Source organism: Pseudocercospora fijiensis (genome assembly GCF_000340215.1).
Source record: "Pseudocercospora fijiensis CIRAD86 unplaced genomic scaffold MYCFIscaffold_21, whole genome shotgun sequence".
NCBI lineage: Eukaryota > Fungi > Ascomycota > Dothideomycetes > Mycosphaerellales > Mycosphaerellaceae > Pseudocercospora > Pseudocercospora fijiensis.
Window position 1 is genome coordinate 125,506 of NW_006921552.1, and position 9,343 is coordinate 134,848.

The 9,343-nt window shown below is 53.0% G+C and overlaps 4 protein-coding genes across 4 annotated transcripts; 2 read left to right on the forward strand and 2 right to left on the reverse strand.

The window, feature by feature from the left end:
* Nucleotides 1–14: 14 nt before the first annotated feature.
* Nucleotides 15–787, reverse strand: MYCFIDRAFT_180682 (uncharacterized protein; the record flags this gene model as incomplete). Its single annotated transcript, XM_007934434.1, has 6 exons — nt 15–156; nt 184–194; nt 222–321; nt 363–406; nt 433–653; nt 691–787. 6 exons carry the CDS (start codon nt 785–787, stop codon nt 15–17), a joined length of 615 nt encoding a protein of 204 aa, XP_007932625.1.
* Nucleotides 788–830: 43 nt separating this feature from the next.
* On the reverse strand, nt 831–4,401 carry MYCFIDRAFT_180683 (uncharacterized protein; the record flags this gene model as incomplete). Its single annotated transcript, XM_007934435.1, has 26 exons — nt 831–924; nt 952–1,003; nt 1,031–1,041; nt 1,081–1,187; nt 1,243–1,318; nt 1,360–1,463; nt 1,501–1,642; nt 1,686–1,913; nt 1,948–1,957; nt 2,001–2,058; nt 2,090–2,208; nt 2,246–2,264; nt 2,304–2,477; nt 2,541–2,858; nt 2,884–3,002; nt 3,035–3,258; nt 3,291–3,339; nt 3,363–3,416; nt 3,446–3,514; nt 3,544–3,579; nt 3,612–3,777; nt 3,804–3,884; nt 3,917–4,013; nt 4,047–4,241; nt 4,270–4,323; nt 4,355–4,401. 26 exons carry the CDS (start codon nt 4,399–4,401, stop codon nt 831–833), a joined length of 2,703 nt encoding a protein of 900 aa, XP_007932626.1.
* Nucleotides 4,402–4,431: 30 nt separating this feature from the next.
* Nucleotides 4,432–6,567, forward strand: MYCFIDRAFT_180684 (uncharacterized protein; the record flags this gene model as incomplete). Its single annotated transcript, XM_007934436.1, has 8 exons — nt 4,432–4,547; nt 4,574–4,624; nt 4,664–5,051; nt 5,077–6,154; nt 6,183–6,296; nt 6,322–6,458; nt 6,489–6,515; nt 6,559–6,567. The coding sequence occupies 8 exons, from the start codon at nt 4,432–4,434 to the stop codon at nt 6,565–6,567; spliced, it is 1,920 nt and encodes a 639-aa protein (XP_007932627.1).
* A 24-nt stretch (nt 6,568–6,591) lies between these two features.
* Nucleotides 6,592–7,660, forward strand: MYCFIDRAFT_180685 (uncharacterized protein; the record flags this gene model as incomplete). The annotated part of the gene is made up of 5 exons (XM_007934437.1): nt 6,592–6,739; nt 6,778–7,000; nt 7,037–7,115; nt 7,145–7,497; nt 7,525–7,660. The coding sequence occupies 5 exons, from the start codon at nt 6,592–6,594 to the stop codon at nt 7,658–7,660; spliced, it is 939 nt and encodes a 312-aa protein (XP_007932628.1).
* Between the last annotated feature and the right edge of the window lie 1,683 nt (nt 7,661–9,343).

Genomic DNA, 9,343 nt, shown 5'->3' on the forward strand with positions numbered 1-9,343 from the left:
GCCAATGCACTCCCCTAGTAGAAAGCCTCGCTGCGTTTTGCTGACACACTTCTGACTACATCGAGAGGTAGCATCAACGACCGACTAAGTCGAGTTGCATCAAACGATGGCGAGAACGTAGTTGCTCCTTCGGCGTCGATGGTAAAGACTAGTTGCCTGGCCTACGCTCGCCGAAGAATGAACGACCTGACTTGCTAGCAGATGTTTCAATGCAGCTTCACCAATCTCCGGCGCCGTCGACGGGGAAGCCGAGACAAGTTTCCTGACTTGGGATCGCTGTCGAATGGGCGACCTGAGTTGCCAGCGAATATTTCGATGCCGCTTCATCACGGATTGGCAAGAACAAGTTGGCTTTGCTTCACTACGCATTGGCGAGAATGAATTGGCTCCTGGAGTGCAATTCCAGCTTCCCGGGGATGGGAATTACGACACAGTCGAGCTACGCTGGCCCATTTTAGACGGCAGTGAGCTGGACTTCCAGACCCGTATCTGATATCCCGCGCTGTGAGTGATAAGTCTGACCGATACCCAGCCTCGATGAATAGTAGCACAGCAAACACATCCGTCCAAATAGAGTGGTGCAGTCAAGCAGGCAATTTCGCCTGCCAGCGGCATGGATACACAGTGGGTGACATGGTCCTTGTCACTAAGCGCTGAAATCTCCGCACATTGATTCCTGGTTCAACTCACTCGGTCTGGGGCCATTGTTGTGGACTATGCGTTTGCAACCTTTGCCCAGCCTTTGGTAAGTGGTGACTCCAGACATTTCGGAGGTCGCTGAGTTCATTTCTGCTACCGAGCTGTCGCCTTATTGTCCATCTTCATCACAGTCAGTTCTGTCGCCCGTATGTTGAAGAGCATTCGACGAGTCCTGTGCCTGCCAGTCGATTAGCATCATTGCTGTCACCACTGTATTGCACATCGCTGAAACACTGCTACTGCAAGAGCCACGTGCGATCTCTGAGGTGAGTTTTGGGACGAATCATCATCGACTCAACACCACCTTTGGCCAATCAATTCAGTGCTAAACTGGCCAGCTCCCTTCCGACAAGAATTCCATACAAATCAAGCACTCACTACACGATCGCTCTGCATTGGTGCTCAGTGGATTCCATGCAGCAGCTTCTTCTGATGATGCCGAGGGAAGCAGTGGGGAGTCGTATGCTCAATATAGCATCATCCTCGTCCTCTCAATTGTTTGCGGCAGCCATGGTCTTCTCATCATGCTGCTAGTCTTTCCACAATGTTCTCATTGCAAGGTCCCATGTGCTCCATTTTGTGCTTCTCCTCTGGCGCTCCCTTGTTCTTGTCCTGATGGCTCGGGTGAATGTGCAGCCGCTCTCGCAACAACCGAGACACCATTTGCCATTGCGCGGACTTGCTGAAGTGCCCGATCGAGTGTCTGTCAGCCGTACGAGGCGCAATCTCTTCCTCTCTTCTGAGCTAGGCTGAGCTGAGCTGACCTTGATTCCACCAAGTTTCATCTTTCGGGCGCAGCACATTGCGTGCTGGCCCAAGGCTTACTGAGGACCTGCTGTCTCGCCATCGTAGGGCGGTTGTTATGGGAAGTCGAGAGGATGCTGCTCGGAGGGAGGCGATGTTGACATGTTGATCGAAGACGACGACGGCTCGTTCGGCGCAGCTCAGCTTGATTTATAACCGAGAATCGAGCAGGGCCTACAGACGCAGAGTCCAGCCCAACTTCGAGACTTTGAGTGATGCGCGGCGATTGTTGATGCGTGAGCTGCTTGACTCGGAGCCAGCCAGCCTGGAGAACTTGAAGCTTCAGCCCGCATTCTTGGCGGAACCCAATCTCCCTCTCCACAACTTCTTCTCCGAAGTCCGAACAAGTAGAAGATGGCATTGCTGGCAATGCTGGCAATGCATTCCCTACCAGCACTTCTTCTGAACTGCTACAAGCGCCCTGGTTTCGATACCGACTTCCACGTCAGAATAACTTGTGCTTGCCTTTTCTCTCGAGGAACGGGCCGCCGAATCACAGACTGAAACGCGTATGTTCATGAGCATATTCGGTATGATACGATCCAAATTCTCTGGCTCATCAAATTGATATCACTTCCCATGTAACCCCATTGCAACATTTGTTGCATCTGGTGCAAAGTAACATAACAGTGTCAGCGATCGTGCGGAAGTGGAAGTGTTTGCGGTGTGAAATGATTATGTATGCCATTGCCTTCATAAAGTCTCCTTGTGCAGATGATTTTTAAAAAAGTTTAGGCAGAACCGGTTCGCATTTGTTTTCTCTGGAGGGGGGTTGATTTTTTTAAAAAGTTACGCTTCACAGCGGCATATTGCGCAACATCTCCGTTGAATGTCCTCTGAACTGAACAGTCGGAGTCGGAGGGAAGCTGGGAGCAGTGGCCGATGCCCCACGCATGTACAGCGTACACGCGGCTGCGTGTACAGCTTGCACCCGGCTGCGTGTACAACTCGCACCCGGCTGCGTGTACACCGTGCTTTCAGCCGCATGTACGCATCAACTTTAGCTCGCGCGTTCGCGAGAGTCGGAAGTCCATCACCTGCGAGAACTCGTTGGCTCGGAGGAGATCAACACATGCTGCAACTTCGGCGCATGGCATCGTTTTCATGTCCACCGGTTTGCAAACTGAATGTAGAGTACGTGTATGCCAGACACAGCAGCGAGGGCTGTCCGAGATGCCTCCAGGATCAGTTGTGAGTCCGCCGTACACCAGCTCATTAGTGTTTGTGCGGTTCTGGAGACAAAAAAATCTCCAGTGCATCGTTGTCTTTGGATGTGATAGGAATTGTAGTGCGAAACGGAGGTATGCAGGCTGAGAATACCCTGCGCACTCTCTTTGTAAAGGTATGGAGCGAGTCTATGTACCTGCTTCTGATGACCACGGATTGCCCATGATGTTCATGCGTTGTGCCATGGTCTTCGCTGTTGCCCTTCCAAAACTTGTTCCATGCGAGGTGGTTCCCTCTCCTCTCTAGCGCTGTAAGCGCCCTCGCTGTCCTGGCTTTTCCATGTCCTGCTCACCTTCTCGCCGACCAGCGCTGACCTCTTTCTCCGCCAACCCGCTCTTCTTGTTTGCTAGAAGCTTGGAAATCATCGTCGGTGGCTTGCGAGTGCGCTTTTCGTTTGCGTGAAGTCCGCGTGGATCAAGTTGATATCTCGTCGGCTGTGGGATCAAGTGTATATGCCTGCCAGCCAGGCAGTATGCATTTGTGTATCTCGTGACCAAGAAAGATATCAGTACATTGGAACCAGAAGTTCTTGAGGCTCAACAAGGTGTTCGACCGCACACCGAAGGATCTCTACGTGCGAGGTATAATGAAACAGCTCTCGCTGGAGCACTGGGCACGGCAATCTCCAGCACGTGAGAATACCGAAGAACTCATGGCAATGATGAGCGGCATGATGATTTCGATGGCTGGTGTCCCATCGGCGAAAGGAGCTCACGGTGCTCACCCGTCGGTCGACGGAAATCCTTCCCAGTCTCGTGGGAGGAAGTGCTCGTCCAGTGTCCAGCTCATCGCGATGCAACGGAGGACTGCGACAGGTGAAGCAGTGATGGAAACCTTTGGTTACATCCGCTCATTTCTCTGTACTCCGGTTGTCATCTTACAGCGCTCGTCGTGGTGTAAGGCAGCGTCGTTAAGCCGTGCACATTTTGACAACTTTCCACGCTTTCGGCGGCGCCGGCAGGGACAGGGTTGTGTGGTGCAGTTCATGCACGGAAGAGAATCCATGTCTCCGCAGCGCCGCCGCTGGCCAGGGTTTTCTGCTGCCAGCTTTCTCCCTCTTTACTACTCTTCACTTCCACCACGACAACACCACCACCACCACCTTCTAGTTCACGGCGAATATGCTTGCGCTGCATCTGCACCACCGCCTCGCCCTACTTGATGCCACTCAGGCCAGCCTTGCCACTCCAGATCCTGTCCACTGCGTCGTTTGCCGCGCTGCCAGAACACTCGTCTGAGTATTCACCTCCTCCGAAACACCGCGCGCCGCTAGTTTCGCATTCCTAGTCCGCTCCTCATACATTTTCTGCCTTCACAGAACGAGCTGTCGACCCATATTCTGTACCAGCGCAAGAGCGTGACGCTGTCGAAAGGTGCTCGTCTCGTCGTAAGGACGTCGTCCTGCGTGGCTCTTGGAGAACACAATGTTGGACATCTTGGCCAGACAAACTGTGCGCGTGTGGGAAGGCTCTCTTAAGCTGCGCTGACCTACCTTCTGGGCACTGCTGCCGCTGGAGAGGTTGTGTCTCAGCTTGCTACCAGAGCGCGCCTGCCGTACTGTCCAATGCCTCGCTGGTCATCGGGAGAGCACAGCTTTCAGCGCCATCATTTTTTCACCCTTCACACACAAGACCTCTGAGGCTCGCCTTTGGCCATGTAGTCCTCTGGCATGCAGCTTCCTGCTACTACGTCGCCGGGAGAATGCAGACTGCAGTGCCTTCTTGTTTTCACTCGTCTTCCAGGAGCCCCACGAGCGAATGTCTAGCCAAGAACGCAGGCTCAGTCGCCAGCCTGCCGGCGGACAGAATCCCAGGGCGGTGTAAAAGAATGCCAGAAAGCTGAGTGTGTTCGGTTTCCGCTCCATTTCTCTCCCTCTCTCCTTTTCTTTGCCCGTGTGGGCGTATCTTCCTTGCCTGTGTGGGCGGTCGGCGAGCCTCTGCACCTCAATCTCCACCGACTTTCCTCCAATTGCCGCAACGATGGCTCTGAGTGACCGCACACCTCCCACAGGCGCGCAAACGAATAGTCAGCCCAAGTCCACGCCGCAAGAACTGGCCAAGCCCACTTCCAGGAAGCAGAAAGACTGGCCACAGGCATACTCCAGTGATCACATTCTTCAGTCTTACGCCAACAAAATGCAGACATCGAAGGGCTGGCAGCTGTGCTTGTTTCCTGGAGCTCACGGGCATAAATGCAGCGTGCAGAACTTTGCGCAGGTCGGTCGAGTGTTTCAGCAAGATGTGCACAAACTCTCTGCCCAAATCCAGGCAAGAGATTCGCGAGCAGTGATTGATACCATTCAAGGCATGGTTTCGCACACTGTGTGCGGCTGGCATCGTCAGGGAGCGAAGAATCACAGCCCAGACGGCTCCAAATTTGCGCTGCACAGGATTTGCATTGAGCTTGGCTTGGATGTCTCACGTAAGTCTTGAGAACATTCATTCATGCGGTCTTCGCTTACTGACTCGCTCGACAGTTGAGCTCTTCCGGGACTATGTCGACGCCGAGCCTTCGGTAACAGCTGTTGCTGAGCACATTGCAGGAACATCTGGCGAGCTTGGGGCAACTCGTGCGCTGGTGGATGACGGCGAGTCCTTTGATGGCGGAGCAACAGTTAATGTGCCCTCGCGAGGCATGAAGCGGGCTCGCGTTCATGACGCTGATGACACTGAGGCCCATTCCGAACGCCCATCTCAGGTTGCGAAAATCACGCCAGCAATGCTAGCAGAAGACATCTCAGGGCGATCAATCAAGAAGGCGAAGCCAAGCAAGACCTCCGGCACGAAGGAAGCGCCTTCGAAGCTGATCGACCTTCCCACAACATTCCCTTCTGGCTTCCAAGATGACGAATGCTTGCTGTGCCGTGGAACGTGGTCCTCGCACGAGACAACATGCATCTTTTATCATGGAGATGACATTCATGCTTTGCCAACGATGACCTCATCCGCAACCGCTGATCAAGCACGCGGCTTCGTGACTGCTGGAGCTGCTGCCGAAGAGCAGTATCTTCCACCCGAGCAATTCGGCGATCCAGCTCCCTGTGGTGGCACTTCAGCTCCGCCATTTACAACTCCTTCGGCCTGCTTGGATCCGCTCGGCCTTGATGGCGGACCTCCCGCTGAGCAATTCCCTCAATTTGGCCCATTCAACGGTCCGCCTGCGGGCTATAGTCACGCTGCCCGTCCAGAAGTTGCAACTCCATCGATCGCTTCTGACCAAGCTGACGTTGGCCAGCTCGCAGCTGCCACTCCACCAGTCGACAACAAGGATGTATGGAATCTTGACTGGGATGCGCTGGACCAATACAACTCTTCCCACATCGCTATGCTTCCGGACCAGGCCAGCCTTCATGAAACATTGCGACCCAGCGTTGTCGGCGGCTTGGAGTCTTCCAGAGACGTGTTCGGGCAGGAGGATCTCGGCGGTGGTCCATAGAATCGAACGGTGGACAGCGCTGGGCCAAGAGAAACCGGGGGAGATTCGATCGTGGATCCCACTCGACTTGCTTGAGGACCTCGGCGGTCTTGATATTGGAAGAAGAATGAATGCATGCCATGGACGACGGAGTATCATATGATTTGCCCAATGAAGGACGATTGCATGCTTTTGAACGATGGGAAAATGCATTGACGACAGTAACGACTGCCACGACGGATAGAAACGGCTTCAAAATCAACCTTGGAACGATCAACGACAGCAATGACATGAACGAGCAGAACTTGCACTGGGTACATTGGAAAGGAATGAATGGCGCATAGAGACCAGATAGGCCTGTGCGCAAAGACGTGCCCCTCCCTCAATGTCTCTCGCTTAACACCTTGGCTTGAGAACTCCTAACTTGATCACTATTGCGTATTGTGTATGAAATCTTTGGGCTCGCATTCCCTCATCGGTATCTCTACGTTCGCTTTTGAAGGAGCGACAGGAAGACGTGTACGAGAAAGCGAAGCTGCGTTCCATGGCTCGGAGTTGAAGCGGCATGGCAGCCCTCACCTGTACCATGGCCAGCGTCATCCATCCTACGGTCTCTTCTGCCCTTTCGACGAGCATCATGTCTTGAAATTTTCTTGACAGCAAGACCTCTTCCAATTTCCTCCCCTACTCGCCGAGAGCTTACCACAGAGATTCCCAGACTCGACCGAGGCACGCTGGGGTTCTCCGGGCTTCAGAAGACACGTGGCTGCGCTGCAATGGCAGAATGCCGCATGGGAATTCTCGATTGGAAGCTTATGATAGTCGCAAATACTACGCTGGCCTTCCGAGGGTATCTGTATGGAGCTCGAACCATGAAGCTGAATCCATGAAGAGCGATGCATGAGGTCAATACGGACAACCTTCCTCCTCCTCCGCCTCCACCTGGAACCCGAATCTTTCAGCTTTCTCCGGTTCAACAGCGTTTTGACACTGAAGTGAGGAATCATCACGCACAGATACGGGCTTCCCTGAACACAGGACATGTCTGGAGCAACACCGCAGGTCGCCATACCGACCATGGATGGCCAAGCGTAACAAATTCTTATCTCAGCTCATTTGCATCTCGGCAAAGCGGCGCTTGAGATGTAGTTCTATCAACGCTGTTTGGAATTCTCAAGTCACGAAACTTCTCGGGGCCAGCAATTCAATGGTGGGCCAACAACCACAGATCACCCCCACGAGTCTGCTGGCGACAATCTTCGGACATCTCAAGAACATCTATGTCCCATCGGCTGATGATGATGGGTCGGGCTCGCTCATGTCACATTCTGGGGTTCAATTTCGGCAAGCCAGGTACAGGCCATGAATTCATTCTTTCAGCGTGCCGGAAAGCTTCGAGCGGTGCAAGAAGAAATCACCAGAAGCAAGCGGAAGCAACTTCTGTTGCTTACACGAGAGTGGCCACTCGTCTGGTGCGCGAGAGCTGTGTCCAGCTTTCTTTGTAGGCGCCGTGTGAATCATCAGAAGTTCTTCACCGCATTCAGACCTTCTCCGGTATTGCAGGCTTTACGGCGCTCCGCACCATCGCGAAATTCGGCAAGGCTATCCCGTTGTAAGGTTCCTTGGTTACTGGAAAGATATTCAACTCGCGGGCCCACCGCACTCTACATTGGAGTGCGGGAACCTGGGCCGCTCTCTTGCACCCCAATGGTGTACTGCTCCGGGCATCTCACATTTCGTTCACCACGGTCGAAGCTGCATAGCTGCCAGACGTCGGTGTGAGCATCTGCTTTCCCCAATGTCGGAGGACTGACGTGGTCCGCATGACGGGTGCTACACCTGTGTTTTCGCAGGAGAAACATCGACACCTGTGATACTTGCTGGTTCCAGTGGCTGCTGGTGAATGTGCACAGCTCTTCGGATCCTTGGGAGATGGGAGATTGGCTGTGTTTGTAGCAATAGAGGGCAAAGTATCAGTGGCCGCCATCAAAGGCATTCTAAAGGATAAAGATTTCCAGGTGTACGTCTGCGAGTAGATTCCTTTCTATGAGCTTGTTGCAAACAATCTCAGATTCTGCCACAGATTTGCGGTAATGGCAGGCAAAGTGATGCCAACCTGGTTTGGTTTTCTCGACGGCTCCTGCTCTTCCGGCTACATTCATGATGCTTCGTCTCGGCGGAAGACTAAAGCGCTTCTCATCCAGTTTGGTTGAAACTTCACGGTGGTGGGGAATGTGCTCTTGCAGCGTTTCAGAGGCGATAATAATGTCGTTGACATATCCATATGCCTATGGGAACTCTCGAAGAAAATTCATCTAGCAGTCTTTGTACGTGTCGTGACATCCTTGAGAAGAGAGTTGTGGGACAAAACTTTTGCTCGTAACAGCTGCCTATTCATAGAAGAAGCCGCCGCAATTGAAGCAGCGCCGTCCGAATTCTTCTTGTCGCCTTGATCTCGGAAGAAGGGCTGGTTCTAAATCTCGTTGACTTCAATCTTCTCAGCGCCGTCTGACTTGTTCTTGTCGCCCCAATCTCAGAAGAAGAGCTGGTTCTCAATCTCGTTGACTCCAATCTTCTTCGTTCGGTTGGCGAACCCAAGACTGCTGACTGCTGAGTTGCCCCATTGCTGCCACTTTCAGATATTCTGAGCCGCGGTGTAAGTTGACGATGAATTTGTGCCAATCTTCGGTTGCAACGTCGAACCGCCAGAAGAAGAACCTTGCGTCGATTACGGCAATGTACCTGCAATTTTGCATCTTTTCGGTGAGGTCTTCTCGTCGAGGCAGCAGGCAGGAATCCTTTAGCGAAATGCTGTTGAGTCGCCGAATGTCTATTACGCCTCTGGGTTTCCGTGTAGCGGTGCTGTTCGCTTCGATGATCGTACGCCATGCGAAGAAACAAGGCCATCGGAATGGTAAGAAGGTCATGGAATGTGCCATTTTGCCCTGCTCGTATAGCTTGTCGAAGCTTTTGTCGATGGTCTCACGATTCTGAGCCTTCGGAGGATTTACTGGAGTGACTTGCATTCATTCTCTCGTCCCGGCGCCAGCGGGATTTTCATGAAGCGATCCGATGTTCCATCTATTGTTGCACCTCTACCTCTCCACAGATTGCGAAACTTGGCGACTTCTTCAGGCATCTCTCGGTGCTGCATGGTCTGGGTTCACTGGTTACTCCGTGCTGTGTGACAGATGCTTCC